Here is a 22316-nt window from a genome sequence, read left to right as displayed (position 1 = left end):
AGTCGAATTATGTGCATGCCAGGACAAAGGGTATGGACGGTGCACGCTCCCGGTATGTCCGCTTTGTGGTAATGTTCCCGTTTTGTAAGAAATTGAAATTTACTGTTACGCGTCATCTTGAGTTATTGTGCCGATATTACATTCTTTCTAATATGTTATGGGGGATATTTGGGTACTGCTATAATATTTATATTTAATTTTTTAACTTAATGTTGCTTGCTAGTCATGAATTGAATAGGAAAATAAATAACCGCGTCATGTTACGGTAAAATGTGGTACTAATTTCTTGAACTATTTATGTATTTTTTTTTTAAATGACCAAGGCAAAGTGACCTGATAGTAAGTGGAGTGGGGTCCAATAGAATTTCGACTGATGAGTAATGATGACCCCTCGGCGACATAATTATACCGGCCTGTTAAAACCTTAAAAAGAAAATGCGAAAGTGGCGCGCTAACCAGGGTCGTTTTATTACTAGTAAGGCTATTACAATTAAACTAAACTCAAAAGTACATTGATGAATAGTAGAGAACATTATTTCGACGCAATAAGTCAATTTGGATGTTCGCGGTTTCCATTGATATGTTTTATATGTTTTGCTATGTTAAATTGTGTTGTTTGTTTCCTCTTGATTTATATTTTAGGGTTACTAAATGAATTGATATTTTTGACTATTATTTGTTGGTTTCTAACCACATTGTGTATTTACAGTGGCTGTTATCTGATTAGTAAGTAATTACAAATATCAGGTAGATATTATATATATTTTTTAAATCATTATTTTATTAATAGACCAGCTTTATAAATCGCCTACTGCTGAGGAAGGCGCTACTCTAATTCTGATAGGATTTAGGCCTTAGCCTCTGAGAAGTCTCAAGTTTTAGGATTCCTCACGATGTTTGCCTTTGCCGAATGATTTCTTTTAAAGATACAGACTATATTTTAAGATATTTTACTTCTACAACTGGCATTATCTGGCAAGCCAGCGTCTGCGTTCCTATTATGACGTTTCCTATTTTTTAATCTATATAGGCTCAGCAATGTGACCTCATCGCACCTGATGCTAAGTGGAGTAGAGTCTCGATAGGGTGTCGACTGACGCAAGATGATTAATGATTACCCGTCGCCAGTCGACACAATTATGCCGGCCTGTTTGGAATCCGATATACACAGGCGGATACCGGGACGCAATTGGTAATAAGTCGATGTCTCCATGTATATGTCATGTCCATGTGGCAAGATTTCACAGTGCCCTTAGATATTGATACAAATATAATATACTTACAGAAAATAAGCTAATATGCGCATTAAAAATTGAATAAATATGAAGTGGTGTTTTGCTATTTCACAGTAAATTATGTAACCATTGCGTGAGCGCAAAATTTTGCTCTAACGATCTCTCCAATGTTCACTCTATATAATCTTAAAACTCTTTGGAGAAAATACATTTCAAGTTGTGAAAGCGTAATTACAGCAAGTAAATAAGGCGGTAGTGTTATAGTTAGGTGTAAGTTGCGGACTAGTTATCACGTCTTCCTTTTGTCTCTAACGTATGAAACAGGGGAAACTGACCTTTATGGTTTTGCGATGATAACTTTGCAAAAGCTTTTTAACATTTTTAATCGTGGTTACGCGAAGGTTAGATGTTTCGGTGTATGTTGGAAGTAAAGGAGAAATTTTTGAACTATGTTATAAAACAAAGTCCTCCGCCGCGTCGGTCTGTACGCGATAAAATTAAAAACCGCCGAACGCTAATAAAATTTGACATGGAAATAGTTTGGGGTCTTGGGAAGGTCTATTTTTTATCCCGGAAAAATATATATTCCGGAAAACTCTCACGTGGACGCCAGCAAAAGCAAGTGTACCTATTTTTTTGGCAAGTATTTGTGAGTGCTATAATTTATCCCGGAAACGGATGTTATGGTCCGCAAGGGCGGATGTTTATAATACACGGATCAGTTCATATTAGATAGTGACACTGTAATTCACGCATAATATTATCTATTAAACCTCGTTCGTGTAACTAAACGGAAGGCCATAGGCAGGTCTCTAATTAGACTACCCTATTACGACGTAAATCCATTACGGCGTGTGGTATGGTACTAATTACCTTCTACAGAGATTCCAAACCTTTGGCAACTGGACTATTATTTTTTATTTTTTTTTATTGCTCTGTATGACGAGACGAACTTGCCGTTCGCCTGATGGTAAGCGATACGACCGCCCATAAATAGTAGAAACACCATCCAACACCTTGAATTACAAAGTATTGTTTGGTATTCCACTGCGTTCGCCATCCTGAGACGTGAGATATTAAGTCTCATTATGTCTTTCAAACAGGAACACAACAGTGACTACACACTGCTGCTTGGCGGCAGAAATAAACATTGTGGTACCTACCCAGGCAGACTCTCACATATATAATAGATGGCATTGGCGATCTATAGGTGACGCTATAAATGGGTAGTGTTCTAACAGGAAAAACTTATCACACGGCCCAGCTTCGCGAGCAAATACCTTATAACATAATAATATGAACCCTATATTAAATACTGCCCAAAGATAAATACGTGCCTTATCTATACTAATAATTAATATATAAAACTGAAGAGTTTGTTTGAATGCGCTTAGTTACTTACAAAACTACTAAACCGATACTGATTTTTTTCAATAATAGGAATATACACTATCCTGAGTGCTATAGACTATACTATTTTTACTAAGAAATTATTTATGTATAGTATATATATTTTTTTAATCATTTTGTGCTTCTAGAAAAGGTTTGTCACCCCTTAAATTCTCTATGCATTATCCCAATAGCCAAGCATTGCAACACGCGCCAGGAAAATTAGCACCTCACTGAATCTACGTAACAATAGCATAAGCCTTCTCTTGCATGGTTCCGTAAGGATTATGGATATCTGAACATAAGAAGTGTACAAATATTTCAAGATACTGTTACTTCGATGTTTTTATATGAAATGACGGGATGAAGCCGTTCTATTATTATGTACAGTCACAAAAAAGAAAAGTTCGAAATTTCAAATTGCTTTTGAACTTTTTTCTACAAAATAAACTTTAAAAAGTTTACTTATTTTGTCTTTGGATAAAGAAAAAACTATATTGAAGGTAATGTGTAGAAGCGTATTCAAATTTTGAATTCGGTCGTTACTTTCGTGGCTGACTGTACGTGATAGTTTTTACCATAAACGGTAGATATTATTTAAATCCGTCAAGAACTTTATATTACAGTGCACTATTACTTCACTGCGCTCGTTACTACAGGCTCAACTGTGAAGATAAAACAAACAAACGGACCTCCATTCAGGATTTTATAGCTTGCAATACCAATAAAAAATTGATGGTACATTGCGAACATTCCTTAAAAATATAACCTGAATTCCCCTATATTCAGGCGATATCAGTCGCCAGTGAAAAAGTTCTAACAAAATATGATAGAAGTACTCTATATCTATTATGCTGAAGTCGTAAAGTTTGGAGTTTTGGTCACCGCATCTTTACTGGACTTCGTTAGTTTCTCGATTTATGATTTTATTATACAAAGAAACGGTAGTTTTGTTTTGAACTCTACGTTAAGTTTATTTTAAACCTTACCTTATTTTACACAACTATAAACACATGAAATTGTTGTACGCAAGAACGTTATCTACGTATTTTCAAGGCTTTTTCAAGTCAGAATTAAATTTTATAAACAAAATGTTTGAAATTACAGTAAGTTTCGAGTTCTGGTAATTATCGCTTGCTTTAACTGTGAAGGAAAACAACTTGAGGAAACCCGCATACCTGAGAAGTTCTCTATAGGAATTTTGAGGGAATGAAGTTCACCAATCCGCACTATATCAGCGTGATGGACCAAGGCCTAATCCCTCTCAGTAGTAGATGATGCCGGTGCCCAGCAGCGGGACAGTATATAAGACAGGGCTGTTATTATTATTATAAATACGTGCGTACAAAATAACTTCCAAATTAATTCAAAATACCAAACCAACCTTAATTATTTAACTCGATACATTTCTGAATATTATTCTATCATAATACCATCTCTATGATTTACAGCGAACAAAAATATATTTTAGGTGAAAGGTAAAGTGTTCTTAGATCTCATATATTTACTTAGGGTTAGATGTAAAAAAAAATTAGACCGGTAGAAATATAGCATTTCCGACCATTAGGCGATTGGTTACAAAATATAGCATATTTTTTCAATACGCAATATCTTTATGTTCAAGTACGGTATCGCTAAATTACGTGGAATGAAAAATCATTCGTATTGTGTTTCGCATCTTACCAATTTTCCTTGTGATTAAGGTAACCATTTTTCTATTCAGGATTCGGACTTTTGTATAACTTATTGTTAGAGTAATAGCGACTAGAAATGTAATTACGCTACTAAAGATTAGATTAAGTAGCTTGACTAGGTTTATAAATTGATAATCATAATTATGTTATTAGCAATTAATTCCTTACATCTCGAATTTCACAAATTTCAATATAAGTTCGAATACTGCTGTTTGATTCGAATGAAATGAAACAGCTATATAGTTAATACTATCTTACTTGTCAAAGTATAATTATTGTATTTTCAAAAATAACCGATAGTAGTAGAAATACGATAAAGGTAGTAATTTGGAAAGAGGTTTGATGTGAATTGTAAATACTTTGTTCTTCTTTCCATAAACTGATAGAATAATCCTGCACCTTTGAGAATAAACGGCGTCAGTGTGTGTATTATTTATGTCCTGTTACGTATTCTCTCATGGTCTCCCTCCTTAAGATCCATCTGAGGTTTACCCCAAGTTGGCTACTCGAGTATGTAGCTATATGTACCTACCTACATATTATATCGGTACAATCCCCCATGTATTGAAAGTTATATTTTACGTGAATCGGGAATAAGTAATCCGTCCATTTCAAGATGAGATCAGATTTACGGTTTCATTGTTAAGTCCACAAAGGAAAACTACTCCGCGGCCATTATGTTACCTACGGCTGCAAATATAAATTGTTATTATTAAAACTGATAGATATATTTTACTGTTTTACGTTAATACCTGATTCTTTAGAAAAACCAGGCAATTGTTTATTAATAGAGATAGGTAGAGACTCTTGTTATATGTAATTGTTTTATCTGAAGATGATTTTAATAGCGATAAAATTTATTATGTACTTATATACCTTATACTTATGAAGCAGCTTATAGAAAATAATACCTTCCTACTTAAATAATTAATTGATCCACAACTTACCTACTCGATTAGGAAAACGCCAATTTAAATAAATCATACATGATTTACGACGTTGAATGTAAACTAGATATGAAAATAATATCCACTTAATTTTTACGAACCTATTTTGAGATTACATCGGGCTTAAACCCAAGAGATCCGGCAACGAAAGCAGTATGTTGCCGACCTAAAACAACAGAGTACAACAACGCTTATTAATTTCAACTATAATCCTTTTCATATACCTACGCATAAAACCAGCTGAATGCCGCAAATATTTGTGTTTCATTTTAAGAGTTAACGATGTTTTTAATCCCCGGCACTGGTCGGCTATTATCATGGCACGCGGGAAATGCACCCACGCTGGATTTAGCTCTCAATTTCATGTGCGCACGGGTCATTTTTGTCCGTGAAATTGGGCTGGAGTTGCCCCAAATAATTAGTGAATGGGACTTTTGCTGTTGATGAGATTTTGGGATTGAGCACTCTGGGAATGCATGGCGCGCTTTCTTTAGATAGTTGTGATGATAATACCGACTACCTTGTAACACACATTCTTTGAATTTTCTTTTTTTAATTAGTGTGGATGTTTTTTGTAGTGATATAAATTGCTGAGATGTTTTTTAGGAGATAGAATTTCGTGTCTCTTTGTTTTGTTGGAAGCCATTAGCGTTCTACTTTTAGTAGAATATAGTGCATTATTTCAGTGTTTGTACGGGAAAGTTCTTTTAAAATAGGTTCTCGAAGTATCACTAGCTTGTACCTATGTGATAATTGTTCCACATGAGCGTAGATACACATGTTGATAATGAAGTAAATTGGACAATAAGTTATATTTAAAACATTTTTAAAAACAATTTTGAATCATAATACGATGAAAAGCATACAATGCAATATGCGCAAACGATGCACCGGTAATTGCACAGTTTGCGAACTCCGTAGACAATAAAATGGAGCTTGCAATAAAAATGTCATATTTTCAAATCGGTCGAGTTTCCTTTTCCGTGTGTCCGGTTTGTCGCAGCGAGGCGCATCCAATAAGGCGCGTCATGATCACGGCTATATGCCTCTGTATCATATGCGATATTTTGCTATTACTGGCTTCAACTGGGCTCGATGGAGGCGATTTGTGAAATATTGTTGGGAGAAATTATTTTTGATAGACGGTGCCCAGTCTGTAGATATTATAAAATGTCTACAGTGGGCGGAACTCAAGTGCCAGTGGGCAGGACACATGGCTCGTAGAGCTGATGGCCGTTGGGGCGGAAAAGTTCTGGAGTGGCGACCACGAACCGGAAGACGCAGCGAAGGCAGACCGCCCTCGAGATGCACCGACAACCTGGTGAGGGTCGCTGGAGTCCGATGGATGAGAGCGGCCCAGAACCGGTCCCTATGGCGCTCAATGGGGGAGGCCTATGTCCAGCAGTGGACGATTCCCGGCCGAAATGATGATGATAATGTGGGCGAATGGACAACACTGTCGATTCAGCTTGGTAAAACATTAAACATTTTCTATTTTTTTATTTCCTGGAAAGGCAAACGATTAAACCGCGTGATGGTAAGCAGCATCTGCAGCTCATGGAATTAAGCGATGCCAGAGGCACAGATAAGGCGTTGCCTACCAGGAGGTCTTGTTAGCCTCGTTAAAAGAACAAGTTATAGCACTCGGGAAACATCGATCCAGAGAGTTCATTTCAAAGTTTGCAAAGTTTTGCATTTAGAGACCCACTTGTCCATTTGCCGGAAATTGACCCGATGAATTGAATTGAATTTCTATTGTAAGTACCTATATGAATGTATATGAAACTACGAGTGAAGAAACTTTCGTCTTTATTAAGTATTATTTTTTTGTGTCATGACTCATGAAAAGTGCTGATACATCGCCCCGTAGTCCTCGGGGTACAACGTCGCAGCTTAGGTAGTAGGTATTTATGGGTCCAATTGGCTTGGAACAATTTTAAATTTTTTCTAACAAGTTTTGGCCGGGATTGAATCTCTCAGAGAGGTTGACGTTCAGACCTCTAGTCTTAAAATGCGATAAAATGTCTTGTCGACCCAATATTTTGTGTGGCGTAAGAGCAAAGAGCCGAAAATTGCAAGTAGGTATAATAAATACCAGTAACCGTATATCGTAAACGCGCGTCCCGAGCGATATTTCCGCTGGCAAATGAAGCTATTCAGCTGAATAAATAATGTACGCGAACAAATCGACAGGACAGTTGTTACCTACACGAACTGTTCATTCGGGGAGCATAGACCTAGGTATATACTTATATGGGTCTGTTGGTACCTACATGCCTACAAATAGAAAATCTTGACGTGGTAATTATTCATTATTTAGGTACTTTTTCCACACGAACAAGTTGCTAGTTCTATAGAAATACGTACCACGATACAACTGTAGTAAACATCTTTGTATAATAAAATTCTCTGTAGATAGTACTGAATAAAACTTGCAAAAATCTTGTAGCGTGGGTTTCTGTCGGCCGTGTTAGATCCAATGACCCCAGACGGCAAAAATTTCGCGCTTCCTTTATTAGCCCCAAAGAATAAGTCCCTGGCCGTCTCTCTGGGCATGGTGCGCCAGCTGTACACTATTAAAGTTAAGATGTTTAAAGGTTTTATTTCAAGCATATTGACCCTTGATGATTTGGATCATTTTATTTCATAATGTACGCACTGTGTTATAATACAAAGTGACCTCGATATATGTATGATTTTTTGATAAGTAGCAGTTCCTCGCTGCTGAGAAATTTACGCATAGTTTTCATGCCGAGTAAGTTAATGTTTACGTATTTCTCTAATCTGACAACATTAAACGGCAACTAAGCGATTCGTACTGCCGATTCCCTTCTCTTTGGAGTTTATGGTCGCACATTATTCACGCTTCCGTATTTTAGTTTCAGATACGCCCACGAAGAACTATACAAAATTGTAAACAAAACCATGATGTTGACAATACGATAACGCGTAAAAACATAGTGGAGGTATGGTCTGCGAAAAATATTTTTGGTAGTGACAATTCTTAGTATTATCAGGCCGCGATTTATTCTTTGTGTCTTCGCTAGTCGCTATACACTGTTAGTATTTTAAAGTGTAGAATGTAATTTCCCTAATATGTTTCCCATTGTTTTTGTTGATAGTTACTTTATCAAACCCTTTCACTCCGACTTGCGTGTTATTATTTTATTGTTTCAAAATCGAGCCCAAAAAAGGTAACAGAAATTTCTAAATAAAAATAAAACACAAATATCACTCATTTATTTACATTTAATAACTATAATTCGCTTCAGGCGGGTGTGGCGGGAACGGCGGGTGCCCAAACGGTGGCGGCCCACGCGGCGGGAACTGAGGCCTGAAGGATGGCGGTGGCGGCCTCCACGGAGGTGGGGGTCTCGCACCAGGAGGGAGAGGAGGTCCAAAACCTGGCGGCCCAAACGGAGGCGGGGGGAAATGGTGGAATGGCGGCGGAGGTGGCGGTGGCCCTGGTGGCGGCGGCGGGCCCGGCGGTGGCATTGACGACGGCGGAGGTGGGGGCGCCGCCATAGGCAAAGGTGGAGGAGGCCGTGCATTCATCGGAGGTCCTTGCGGCGGCATCGGCGTCGGAGTCGGCGGCGGTGGAGGCGCCATCAACACCGGCCCCATCATCGGTGGAGGGGCATCCGCGAACAGTTGGTGAGGACGGTCCGCGTGCGATAAAGGGTTTTGAGCAGCCAGTAATCTGTTGACAAAATTGTGTATATTAAAGTAAACGACAGAATTACTTTAGGGTAAATGTTTTTCTTTTATTGCTTTGAATGACGAGACGAGCTATCCATTCGCCTCATGGCGAGTGATACGACCGCCCATAAAACCTCATCCAAAACCTTGAAATACAAATAACTGAGACATGAGATGTTAAGTCTTATCATGTCCAGTAGTTACACTGGTTACAATATCTTTTAAACCGGAACACAACAGTGACTACAAACTGCTGCTTGGCGACAGAAATAACCTTTGTAAGGGTACCTACCCAGGTAGACTCTCACATATGAGAGACCTACCTACCACCAATAAATTTTACACTTACACCAGTTATAGTAAATTGGCTACTATTATCTGTGGAAACTTGACACAATGTAAGACTAAAATACTCATCTACTACTAACTAATAATTTTAGTCTCAGCATAATAGCATTATACTATTCTCACCTTTCTGCTGCAGATCCGTGCCGCTCTCCTTTGACATCTTTCTTAAACGCATAAGACACTGAAATTGGTCTGTTACACAAATATTGGTTGTTCATAGCTTCGATAGCCGCGTCAGACGCCTCAAATGAGGCAAAGTTGATGAAGGCGAATGCTTTGGAATTACCAGTTTCCGGATCTCTCATGACCTGAATACAAATTATAACAATATAGTAAAGGTAATAAAAATGTGAATTTTGTTAAAAGTATATTGTTTATTGGTTTCCAATTTAAATGAAAAATAAGGCTAATGGACAAATTCAATGAAGATTCTCAATCTTAATCTTTAATTAGATTGTGAGAATTAATAAATCTAAATAAGCTTGATTAAAAAAAGGGATTTAAATTATTTATTTGTATTTGCGGTCCATCTATCTATCTATTGTATTTGCGGTAAATTAAGTTTTTCCTTCTAAGATCTCTATCGCTGTCGAAGATGAGGTCTCTTTGGAATATAGGTAGACCATATTATTTATATTTTAATTAATGCGTCGTAGACGTAATTGTATTACGGCACGACGGCAGTGTATCGGGCTCAGTCCCCAAACCATTGTTTTTTTTTTATTCACTAGTAGCCCCGAGTTTATCTGAGCCCGATATGGCAATAGGCTCGTCTAATATAACATAAAGGGACGGACTACACACGGCAGAAAGACGATGCACCACTGTGTAAATGCATGTGTAATCATATTTTCAAGTCCACCATATATTTGGAAATCTTTGAAATGCATACAGTTTTAACAAATATTTTTCAGCTTGTAAAGTGATGCTATTTGTGGTAAACATTTTTGGTAGTGACAGATTATTTGTAATATTTTCAGGTCTCGATTTATTCTTTGTCTTCGCTATGCGCTATACACTGCTAGTGTTATTTCCATGTCTTGAATAAACATGTATTTCCTATTTCTTCTTCATACTCTACTATTAATAGACAATAAAGCTTGTGTCGAAAAGGAAAGTAAGAAACTCACCTTGGGTGTTTGCAAGATAACACCGAAAGCGGAGAATGTGTCATAAAGTAACTTTTCATCTACTTCAGGGTCCAAGTTTCCTATAAACACATTGGCACCCACATCCAAGTTCTTTTGATGAGCCGATGCCTTGTTCACCCTTACAGGTTTACCATATAATTTTATCATGTTCATAACCTGAAATTGATAAAATAAAATTTACAGCATATTGTGTTCTGATTGATCCATTTTTGAGATAGATTTTAAAAGGGATTGTTTATTTAAAATGGCCATTATTCATCATCACTATCATCAGCCCACTGGTGAACTCGGGTCTCCCCCAAAATCATTATTGGTATCTGATCTACAATTGTTACATTATCTATAAATTAAAATTCTTTTTATCAATACTACGTTATTTTATATGGAATACTGTAAGTATACCATTGTTTAATTTATTAATATTGTTTTTTTATCCACATCTTCAATAAGCAGGTGGATCAGATATACAAGTTCTTATAAAGTAACACTGTACTAAGCTAAAGTATGTGTTACTGGTGTGCATTTTTTAAATAAATAAATAGTAAATTTAAAATAAAAATGTATACCTTTATAGCATAGTCAGCATCTTCTTCACCCATAAACTCAACAAATCCATATCCTTGATGGGTCTGCGTCACTCTGTCCTTTGGCATATGCACATTTACTGTAAATATATTTTAGATTGAAAGTAATACTTTATTAATAAGGCATCCCATTGCATGATAACTCCATTAAGGCAGAAAAAGGAAAAATGACTTAATATTTAGACTTAGTACATGAGGTTACTGAAATGTGGGATGTGGACTCTACAATTAATGTCCTGATTGTCTTTTCTACTGATGGACCCAAGAGCCTCAAGCAATATCCCTTCACCTCTTAATTGGTTGTTGGGTCAGAAACCAGATGCAAAAGGTAGTATTTGACTTGGTGTCCTATCTCAATAATTATTTCAGTTTGTGCTCATAACTTGAAGTTTAACACTAATGTATGAAGGCAACTTCTACTTTGACAAAAGATATAATTGCAAGTATTTTAGCATTATTTGTATAGTGTGTAGTACAAAATGTGAAAAGTGCAAGTTGCAATCGCACTTTGATAATTCTGTATAAAGTTGTAGGTGAGGTTTCTAAGTATGTATGTTAGTTCAAAACTCAATTTCCTTTATAAATAACAAGTCTGTAATAGTAATTTAGCATTTATTCATTATATATCCTGCAAGAAATTGCTTCTTGCCAAATTTCGTGATTCTAGGTCAATGTGAAGCACTCTGTAGCTTTGATTCTCTTGTGATATTTCAAAATATGGGACATAAAAGATCATGTTTTAATCAGATTGACTCACAAAAAATATTTTTTCACAGCTGTAAAAACCGCAATCCCGAATATTTCGTGAGCAAAACCAAAATTTCTTTAGTAATTCCTGATGATTCCTGAGCAAAAGGCTCTTGACAGCCAAATAAACAAAGTGACCCTATAACGGTTTCTTATGAACGTAATAAGTGTTGGATACTGACCCACCGGTCCGGCTTGTACGAAAAGCTCCCAGAGTAACGTCTCCGTGACTCTGTCGTCGAGACCTCCGACGTATATTGTGGCATCTGTAATAGGAAAGGCGGGAATGACATATTGGATACATAATTAATTAAGTATATATACTTCGATTAAACAGATACATGTTTGTGTAGGTATTTATAATTACAACAGCAGTAATACTGGTTATCGTAAAATATGAGGACAAATTGATAAAAGCGTTAGTAAAACATAACCTCAAATCATAATATTGATGTATTTCCCTAATACAATGTAGTATTACAAGTTAAAGACCAATTTTCGCTTACAGTGCAAATGTTAATGTGACTACTTTATTAAGTTTTGTTGTAAAAACGCTTTAATATTATAAAATACCTTGATTTCTTTCTGCAATTGGCCCCGCTGCCATTATTGTCTGACAACAATTTGTTTGTTTGACAGTTGGCTGACACTGTCATTTCGCGTTGTCGCAGTGTTGCCAAATGAATTTTCATAGTTGTTGAATCTGTCGGCAATCGCCATGAATATGGACATTATCGCATCAATTTAATTCGTTGTCAAATAGACGGTTTTCGATGAAACATTATTAAAATCGCAAATGATCTGAATCGAAATAATGATTATATTTTCTTAAATTCTAGTATGTAGCGCATCACTAGCTACTTGAAATATTCTGTGCTGTCTGTCAATGTCAAGTGTCAACTGTCATTAAGTGTTGTCGATGGTCGATATACAAAACCAAGCAAACAAAACAAAAAAATCACTTCAGCGCGCATCTTCGCAATCTTCGTTTGTGTACAACGAAGTATTAAAAAGTGAAAAATAAAATGCAGAGTGCTTCAGATATGATATCGTCTTTGTTTTGGTTCAAAGATGACGAAGAAGTTGACGAGGACAGTGATCAGTTAATATTGGAACAGTTTGTGCAAAATGTTGAGGACTTTAGTTCTCAGTACGGAAGCGAAATCAGTGTCTCGTACACGGCGTTCAATCTTCGGGGCCCACCTTCCAATTTCCCTGATTACGGAGATTATCCTCAAGCCTTTGTTATGGTAATGTTTTTGAAATAACAATAATTTCCTTAACGAAACTTGTTATCATATTTTTTGTTTATTTTGATTGCGATACCAACGATCTATTTTGAATCGACTGCCAAGGGTAATGTTTTTAATAAAACAGTGAATGTTGTTTAGGAACTCCAAAATTGTTTGTAAGAGTTGTATTTTTTAAAACATAGTCAATAAATTTGCCAACAAAACATTAAATAACGAAATATTCAATAACCGAAAATTAATTGATAAATCTGAATTTGAAATTTAGAACTGTGTTTAAACATATTAATATTAAATATTGACTGAAAATATTCCTTGTAGAGAACTTATGGAACATGGTGGGATGAAGCACCTTCTGCACAAGAAGATTATATGCCACAAAACACTAGTGCAATATCAAGTCAGGACTTTGTAGGTTAGTAACAGTCAAATATTTTATGGTTTATTCTAATTGGTGTATGCCTAATTATAATAATATAATATGAAATCACCCCTCTATTATATACTGCCCCACTGCTGGGCACAGGTTCTCTCTACTACCTAGAGGGTATGTTTCTATGTTTAGGAGCTCCTTTTTCTGTACTTAGCCTGTAGCAGTTTGGGCCGTTGTGCCTGAGAGGGTATGTTTAATTAATGTACAATCATTTGTTTCTAATTGAACTTTCTACCAAAAAAAATGTGTCTGTAATATGTATAACAAAAGCACAGAATATTATCAAGATAAGTATATATATTTCTTTAGTCTTATTAGATTCGTAATAAACAAGATATAAATATTTATTGTTATTATATAAGTCTATCATTTTGCTTAGATAACTTAGTTGTTTCTGAAAAGGATGTAGAATAAAAATTTTCAAAATTAATTAATGCTCAACATTTTATGGATTCAAATAAATTATTTTATCACTGTTGTTACTAATTATAGATTTATTTGTTTGTTTACTATTTGCAGTACTCCTCAATGTTTACAGTGACCTTATAGACATATGGACTAGTTTATAAGATAACAAATAAGATTAATTTGTATGAAATTAGCATTCCATTCATGTACCAAGAAGCATGACATAATATTTTTTTCGTATAAGGAATACCTTTATTATGCATTTAAAATACAATGGTACCTACATATTTGTAATATTAAAAATATTCATAATTGTCAAATGAATTTTTTAGCTGGGGCCATCTTCTCTACAGCAGTGTAAACTCATAACATGGATGTGTTATTTTATCTTAGTGATATTAGTGTGGAATGGTATTCTGGATGCCAATTTCTATTGTCAAAATAATTATGGCATAGAGTATAAGAGCCCTGATGTATACCCCATTTTATACATTGAACTTTAATGCCTTGAGGTAGCAATCTTTTATATACAACTATTTTGGCAGCCGTTCACTGCCAAGCAAACCATTTGCTTATCTAATTATTAAGGCAATGAAAAAAACATAGCAATATTTTGTATCTCCTCCATTTCACTGCCTTGGAGCTACAGGGTTCTCTATGTCTTTTAATACCTTACAAATAGAACCTTGTCATGGCAATGATTTGTGTGTATGTTTTTGCAAACAACTTTCCTTTCGACAGAAGTATCTTTCGAAAGGGCAGTGTACCCGCTCGAGGTGTCGATATTCGAGACGTATAACCCCGGAGCGTTGGTGCGGATTTGGGCCCGCGGGCCGGCGTCGTGGATGCTCCTTTGGGAGGGAGAACCGGAGTATGTGGGAGACAGACCCAGGATATTCAGTCCGCCTATAAGACAGCTTAATGTTCCGACCAGGTAATGATCAACACTAAAAACGTGTGAAAACATTATGAGAACTGGTTTAAAGATGAGGGAGCATTTGATATTTTCAGTTTATGCAACATTAATTGTGGGGAATAAATAGTATAGGTAGTAATGGTAAATTTATCTCACTGTCTCGTTCACTCGTCTTGAACGTAATGGTGTTGACGTCATTATCGTTTATCCTCAGTAATTTTAAACCCAATATAATTAATTAATTTTAAAAATACAAGTACATATTTATACTATTTGTTTTTGGCGGAACATTATAAATTATATCTTTACATAATATATTTTAATGTAAGAACCAAAATAAAATGAACCTTTATTGTTTTTTTCCTATTGCGTACCTATATGAAAAATATTCTATAAAAAAATATACTTATACTATATTTTTCTTTCTAACAGGATATTAAGACTGGAGTTCAATCATAGACTGTTACCATACTATACGGAACTCGACGCCGTCCTTTTGAAAGGCATACAGCCGCCGAACATAGTGAAGTTAAAGAATAACATTGTCTACTCATCTATATTCTACACGAAGACGCAACCAGTAGTTGAAAAGGGTAAGTTTTTTTTTTGCATTTTTTTTTTATTGGTATACTGAAAAATCTTGCGAAACCGTTTTAAATCGCGTGATTTTAACAACTTGTGCATGGGGACTATAACTTATGTTACAGTTAACTTGAAAAAAATTGTAAAAAATCACGAATTGCAACTGCTAAACCTATTTTGACGCGACGTTAGTCAACTGGTAAAGATATTTTCAGCGTTATTATGTCTACATTATAACCTGAAAAATCACACAGTCGCGAATGAAATATAGTTTTAAAATATAAATTAGAACGAGGCAAATATCAAGATTTTGGAAAACTTACACCATATACCCTTATGATTGGTAGGCAGTCGAATAATAAAAATATAGCTAAGGGAATCAGTCGCCTTTTCGTACGTGGCCCCGAACCCTTTTCAATGAGTCATACTATCGATTATTTAATTACGTGTGTAAAACGCGTAGTGACTAAATTATTTGACCTCTCCCCATCTGTATGTTTTTCTTTTATAAATTAAAAGTATGTTTGCATTCTTGATACGTGCAGTGAACTTTTGCTTATAGTATTGCGTGAAGATAAGCTTATCCACGTACGTTTTAAACATCATAAAACCATTTTGAAATACATTTACAATTTTACACTCATTTGTGTTACATTCATATTATTCAGTGGCGAAGTCGTTTGTAGAGTGTAATTTTATGCTATTCATTAATCGATAACTACTCCACATTTTAAATTAAACTACATTTAAATGATTTTGGATATTTCTCCTCCATGGAAAGTAAAATTATGGCGTAAAGTTAGTACGAGAAGTACCTAAGTATGTCATTTTGGACGAATATACAAACACAGAAATTACTTTTTACGTGTAAGTTACATTATGACTGCACTAATGAGGCAGTCTTCGAATATCGAGCATTTCTTCGAATTTTTAAGGAAAACAATCCCGACATAACTGATTGTTTCGTAACTTTAACCGTTTACGTAGCGCACGCAAGGAAGCTCTCAAAAGGAATAAATTTCCCCTCTTTTGGCTACATTTTTCATTGATGGTCCGACCCTATTTGACATACCGTGATGTTGCCTATAGCCTTCCTCGATAAATGGACTATCCCAACTAAAATATTTTGTTAAATTCGAACCAGTAGATCCTGACATTAGAGCGTTCAAACAAACAAACTTTTCAGCTTTATATAATAGTATAGATATATTCGTAATCAACATAGACCCACGAATAACTCACTAACAATACCCAATTCAGGCAATCCATTGACGTATATTTTAAGGCGGTCTAATTCAAGACGCTTGTTTTGAACATTTAGATAATCTTATGTTCGTCGCAACTACACAATTTTCAAGTGTTTTTCGATCATGCGCAATTTAATCTTCGATAACATAGTAGCGCACCGCAATTTAAATCTTTGCCAAGCATAAATCTTACGTAGAGTAGCTGCAAGGATACAACTAAAACCTATTTACAACGTAGATTATTTCTTTTGCGCCCTTGACTCTATTCTTGGGTTATGCAAATGGATGACGTGTGAAATTTGCAGATAATTACGATGATGTCAATGATACGATCGTGCGCATAGAATGTATGCACTGTTAAAATTGGCCTGAGATTGTATTCTGTCTTGGTAGAGAAACTTATTTTGGTAGGGTATGGTATCATAAGATGGTATGGGAATACCATATTATTATTATAATTGTAGTGATTTCTTATGTTTATGCGAATGTCAGACATTTAAATGAAGGTGTTTTTCGGATTTTGTTGCGGTTTTTATATTATCATTTTCTTCCGACGTTTCGAAGACTTTGCAGCCTTCATGGTCACGGGGGTACTGAGGTGTTGGTCATCCGATAAGTCAAAGTAACAATATCTACCTACATTTTACAAATATGCAATTTTTTAAAATTAATTACATTGCAATTGGTAACTTGTGCAAATTTTGCGTTTTCTTATCTTTGCCCAACCATCCGGGTATACAGGCGTGACGCTATTTTATTTTTACCTAGATGATATTGGATATATTTATTCTGCATCTCAGACCTTTCCGATGGTTACGGTCTGGGACCAGTCGGTGAAAAAACAATAAGTTTTTGGATTACGCCACTCACTAGGTCAAGTGTAAAAAAAAATGTTTACGAAGCATATAAAATAAAAGTAATATGGACCTAATCCTACTAATATTAGCCCGAAGTCTGGATATATGCGCGGTAAATGGTAATTGACTCGCCTTCTAAAGATGGAACTAACAAAGCTGGCGATTTGTGTTATACCTCTGCCTGCCCCAGAGAAGGGAAAACAGCGCGATGTTATGTATGTATTATATAATTTATAGCAGTTGTGATTATGAAAGACGGCCGTGTGGGACGTCGACCCCATTTTTACCGCAACTCTGTCTTCACAATACTTACATAATGTTTGGGCAGTTTTTCTTTCATGACACAATTATATAAATTTACTCTGCGAATATAATTACGTAAAATTATAGATTATTTAACGAAGTATTAATGGTGGGGAGATTTTGTTATGATAGCCGTAACAGTTTATGTTTGCGAGCTCGAGATGGATGACAGTGGGGGAATATTGCGTTGGACTGAACGCTATTTCTAAGTTTTCAAAGAACGGTTCCTTAAACGAACATGCGGGGTTAGTTCCGGGCAAATCTAACCCCCTTATTTATAGATGTTTTTTGTCTAAGGACGGAGTAAAGCTGTGATAACAAGTCTGTTTCTCAGTGCTGACGGCATGGCAGCCTTCGCAGTGCGTAGACATAGGGCCGTTGTGATTGGCTAATATTGAGTCACAATGTGAATAAGGGGGTAAGGTTATATACAATCCTCTGGCCGATTTACATGCGTTAAACAATTCCACACTGTGGTACATGTCCAATCTGTAACGATTCAACGCTGAAAGAGTTGGGCCGCTATATATTACAACTGCTACTACTATGTCATAATACAAATCACCTATTATCTGTCACGAGTAAATTTTTTTAAGCCGCAACATATTTAGTAACCGATATAAAATATGTTTTAAATATTGAAATATAATTTGTTTCGGTTCAAAATGTATATTTGGTTGCCTGAACAATATTTATCGACGCAGTTCCAACCTAACCTAACCTAACCATTTTGAGGATTTCTGTTTACAACATCAGACATTAGGTGACAATGGGTGACATAAGGAGGGTATTGATGCGGCTCAGCGTGTTTCTGAAATGAAACTGTTGAGCCCGAACATGATTGTATTAATAGTTGCTTTAAATATTCAATACAAAATTGCTGGTGACAGGTGGTTCATAAGGTCGTAGATTCCAACGTAATCATCTATCATTCACTTCCTGGCCTGGTTGGTATTCTAAAGATATTATGTCATATGAAAGGTCCTTTTATACCGCAAGCAGTAGCTGTAGCTTTGATAAATCAAGTTGATCCTTAAACGAGTTGGCAAAATAATGATTACTCATAACTTGCCTAGAAAACTTGAATTTTAACAATATTAATACACAAACAAATTAATTAAAGTGTACTGGTGACATTAAAGTTACAATCAGCTATTAGGGACAATATTAACTTGCTTTATTTGCAGTTTATGATTTATCTTTTTTTATATGAACGAAACAAAACTGTGTTTGTATTATTTTTGGGGCGTTTTGCGCTTATTAAATTTGTTTGTAGTTAAATAGACAATAGAACATTTTTACAACGAAAAGCAAAATAAAAAAATCGATCTAACTATGGAAAATACAAGGGATTGATCGCGGCCTCGCCTGCGCCCGTGAAACGGTATTCCCGGGATAAAAAATAGCCTTTGTCCTTCCCATGGTCTCAAATTATCTCCATACCAAATTTCATTGAAATCCGTTCGGTAGTTTTTAAGTTCATCGCATTCAGGCAGACGCGGCGGTGGTTTTATATGTAGTTATGTAAAGATTATAAGTATTCGAGATATGCATAATATTAATCCTTATTCAACTGCCGGCATGAAAGTGTTTTGCAAAGGACAAGTCCTTGTACGTGACAATTGTGCGAAACTACCGTTCTGTAAATACCTACAGTATTACGCTTGTATACACTACAACTTTTTTATCGTCTTGTGTATGCGAGGTTTCATCTGGGTAGGTATTGCCGCAATTGTCTATTTTTGTCGGCAACCAGCGTACTAAAGTGATTTGGATTAAATCGAATAACACATGGATTCAAAAATGCTTAAAAGGGTAAATATTGTAATATAAGTAAGTCCTTTTAGAAGCGGCGATAGCTTAGTTGGTTGTGGAACGGACTGCCTAGATGAATGTCAACAGGTTCAAAACCCAAAGCACACCTCGTGACATTTTTTCAAATTATGTGCGTATTCATTGTTAATTATCGGTGAAGGTAATCTTTGTGAGGAAACCTGCATACCTGAGATGTTCTCTATAGGAATTTGAGGGTGTGTGAAGTCTATCAATCAGCACTTGGCCATCGTGTGGACTAAGGTCTAATCCCTCAGTTGTAGAAGAGACACGTGCCGAGCAATAGGACAACATATAATACAGGGCTCATATTATAAGTAAATACTTATATAAAAATTACCTGATATAAAAATTTATAGGATAGTCTGATGTGTCAGTGTTGTGCATGCAGTGCATTGAGTGAAATGACTTGGCAAAAATTTTACTGAAGGATACAGTCGCAACTGAGTAGGAACTAGGAACTTTATTATTAACACGTACTCTATTAGCCAATTCTCAATTATTAATGGTTAGTAAAAATTTATTTTGTATTAAAAAAAGGAAATTGGCTCTCAAAGAAACACAGCCACTAAGGAAAAACATTCTTCTAACCCATTTTATATAAATAAGTGTAGTCATAAAAATTACTTTCTTTAGGTTCAGTTTATGGTCACTGTAATGCGAGAAAGTAAGGCGAAAATACAAGAAAAGCGACTTCGATTGACTAACAGAGAATAATGAGCTAGAATCTGTAGTATTGTTTATTTGAAAACTTTTGTATAATATAATACACAAATCAAATTAAAAAAAAAACATATTCTGTTATTCTTTAGTTAATTTATCGGATGAGTGTACTTACAAAGCAGTTTATGTTTCCTGAACAAAGCAACATGTACTCAATTTATCGCTATTACATATTTTTGTATCAATAAGTGCAATTTTGCTGTTAGTAGAATATATTTTATATCCGCCTGGATAGCGACCACCGTACACAAGGTGTAAACCTGCCATAGTGGCCCAAAAGTTTCTCACGTTCCGGGATCAAGCATGCCGGCATAATTGTGTCGACTGCCGAGGGGTAATCATCTCTCGTCAGTTGCCATTCTATTGGATCCCACTCCACTCACCGTACTCACTCATCGGTATTTTAAAATGTGAACGATTTTCTCCGTAATCAATAAAGTTAATTGGTCACGCTAACTTTACCCCGATATCATAGGCTTCATTCTTACGCGACGCAACGTTTCAATATCTTCATCTAATTAGGCACGACGAAATGAGATCACTAAATGAAGTCATGTGACAGGCCACGTGACCTCCGTTTATTACTTTTTAATTCGATTCGTAAAATACTAAAAAAAAAACATTTCGGAACTAGGTTGTGTGAGATAGGAAGTCTGATGACGATGCAACATAATTGTGTGGTTCTTGTGACTGTTCGGACTATTATACTCAAGTCTTGCGGTTCCTTCCAAGAATGAATTAGTTTCCGAGACATAAAATAAGTCTATAGCACTTAGAGATAATGTAGTTTGACATGTGAATGAAACTTCAGTGTCGGAGATAGTTCCAGAGATTAAGATTACGATATATATAATATAATATAATATCAACCCTGTATTATATACTTGCCCACTGCTGAGCACGGGCCTCCTCTACTACTGAGAGGGTTTAGGCCTTAGTCCACCACGCTGGCCTAGTGCGGATTGGTAGACTTCACACACCTTCGAAATTCCTATAGAGAACTTCTCAGATGTGCAGGTTTCCTCACGATGTTTTCCTTCACCGTTAAAGCGAACGATAAATTCACAAAGAATACACACATGTTTTTTTTAGAAAAGTCAGAGGTGTGTGCCCTTGGGATTTGAACCTGCGGACATTCGTCTCGGCAGTCCGTTCCACACCCAACTAGGCTGTCGCCGCTTAGATTACGATAAAAGAAAATATTTTTACAGTAGTATTTCATTTTAAATTTACTGCGGTTTTGATCTGTCGACCAGGAACTGAAGCGTTCAGAAAGATGTAGGACCTTCTTCTAATGAAACTAAAGTTCAATTGTAGTGATTGTTGGTGGTAGGATATGTTTTATATACGCCCTGATAACGACCACCGTACACAAGGTGTTAAAACTCACCATAGGGGCCCACGTAAGTGTGTCGCGTTCCGGGATTAGCTTGTGTATACCCGGTTCCAACAGGCCGGCATAATATTGTTGAATGTCGTGGGGTAATCATCTCTCGTTAGTCGACATTCTATTGTTACCATGTACATTGCCATTTCAGTATAAAAAAAAAGAGATTGTACTGAGAAACTCAATATCTTCTGAATTCATATAACCAATTTTCATCACGTTGTTCGTAAATAATTTGTAATTTAAGTTTTAATTTTAATAACGTTGGTGGATAAATATTTAATTGTTTAATGCATATTGAGATGAATTTCGATTGTTGTTTTACTTCTGTATGTTTAATACCTTGTTACTGTCGGTTTAAATAAAGGATTTACAGCGTCCTGGTTGGTAACTTTGCAGCACATTTTTTTTTGTCATATTGTTTGTTAGCTTATAAAAGTTACAAGCTCTAGTTTGCAGCTCCGCCCGCGTGCTAGCGTGATATAGTCTTGGATAAAAGTCCCGTTATGTATTTTTTCGGGATAAAAAGTAGCCTATGTCCTTCCCAAAGTCCTAAATTATTTCCATAACAAATTTCTAGGAA

The 22316-nt window shown here is 35.8% G+C and overlaps 2 protein-coding genes across 3 annotated transcripts in view; one reads left to right on the top strand and one right to left on the bottom strand.

The window, feature by feature from the left end:
- Positions 1–8477: 8477 nt before the first annotated feature.
- Positions 8478–12463, bottom strand: LOC115440117 (splicing factor 3B subunit 4). Its single transcript, XM_030164291.2, has 6 exons — positions 12368–12463; positions 11977–12060; positions 11030–11127; positions 10443–10619; positions 9436–9620; positions 8478–8965 (listed from the first exon to the last, which is right to left on the bottom strand). Exons 1-6 carry the CDS (start codon positions 12399–12401, stop codon positions 8515–8517), a joined length of 1029 nt encoding a protein of 342 aa, XP_030020151.1. The 5' UTR covers positions 12402–12463; the 3' UTR covers positions 8478–8514.
- Positions 12464–12711: 248 nt separating this feature from the next.
- LOC115456130 (F-box/LRR-repeat protein 4) overlaps positions 12712–22316 on the top strand; it is a 29836-nt gene continuing 20231 nt past the window's right edge. The window contains exons 1-4 of one of the 2 annotated variants that reach the window (XM_030185052.2): positions 12712–13044; positions 13366–13459; positions 14630–14819; positions 15234–15394. In XM_030185052.2, the coding sequence (XP_030040912.1) occupies positions 12820–13044; positions 13366–13459; positions 14630–14819; positions 15234–15394 (670 nt within the window). In that variant the 5' untranslated portion in view covers positions 12712–12819. Of the gene's footprint in view, positions 13045–13365; positions 13460–14626; positions 14820–15233; positions 15395–22316 lie in introns of both variants that reach the window. The other variant, XM_030185043.2, reaches the window with a different exon arrangement.

This window comes from Manduca sexta, chromosome 14 (assembly GCF_014839805.1).
Source record: "Manduca sexta isolate Smith_Timp_Sample1 chromosome 14, JHU_Msex_v1.0, whole genome shotgun sequence".
Taxonomy (NCBI): Eukaryota; Metazoa; Arthropoda; class Insecta; order Lepidoptera; family Sphingidae; genus Manduca; species Manduca sexta.
The sequence above is the reverse complement of the archived record's forward strand: the minus strand, read 5'-3'. Positions and strand labels throughout refer to the sequence as shown.

Coding starts and splice junctions, on each gene's coding strand:
- LOC115440117 (XM_030164291.2), bottom strand. CDS start 12,401: ATGGCAGCGGGGCCAATTGCAGAAAGAAATCAAG. Junction 10,620..11,029: donor ATGCTGACTATGCTATAAAG/GTATACATTTTT, acceptor TATCAATTTCAG/GTTATGAACATGATAAAATT. Junction 9,621..10,442: donor TTATCTTGCAAACACCCAAG/GTGAGTTTCTTA, acceptor ATTTGTATTCAG/GTCATGAGAGATCCGGAAAC.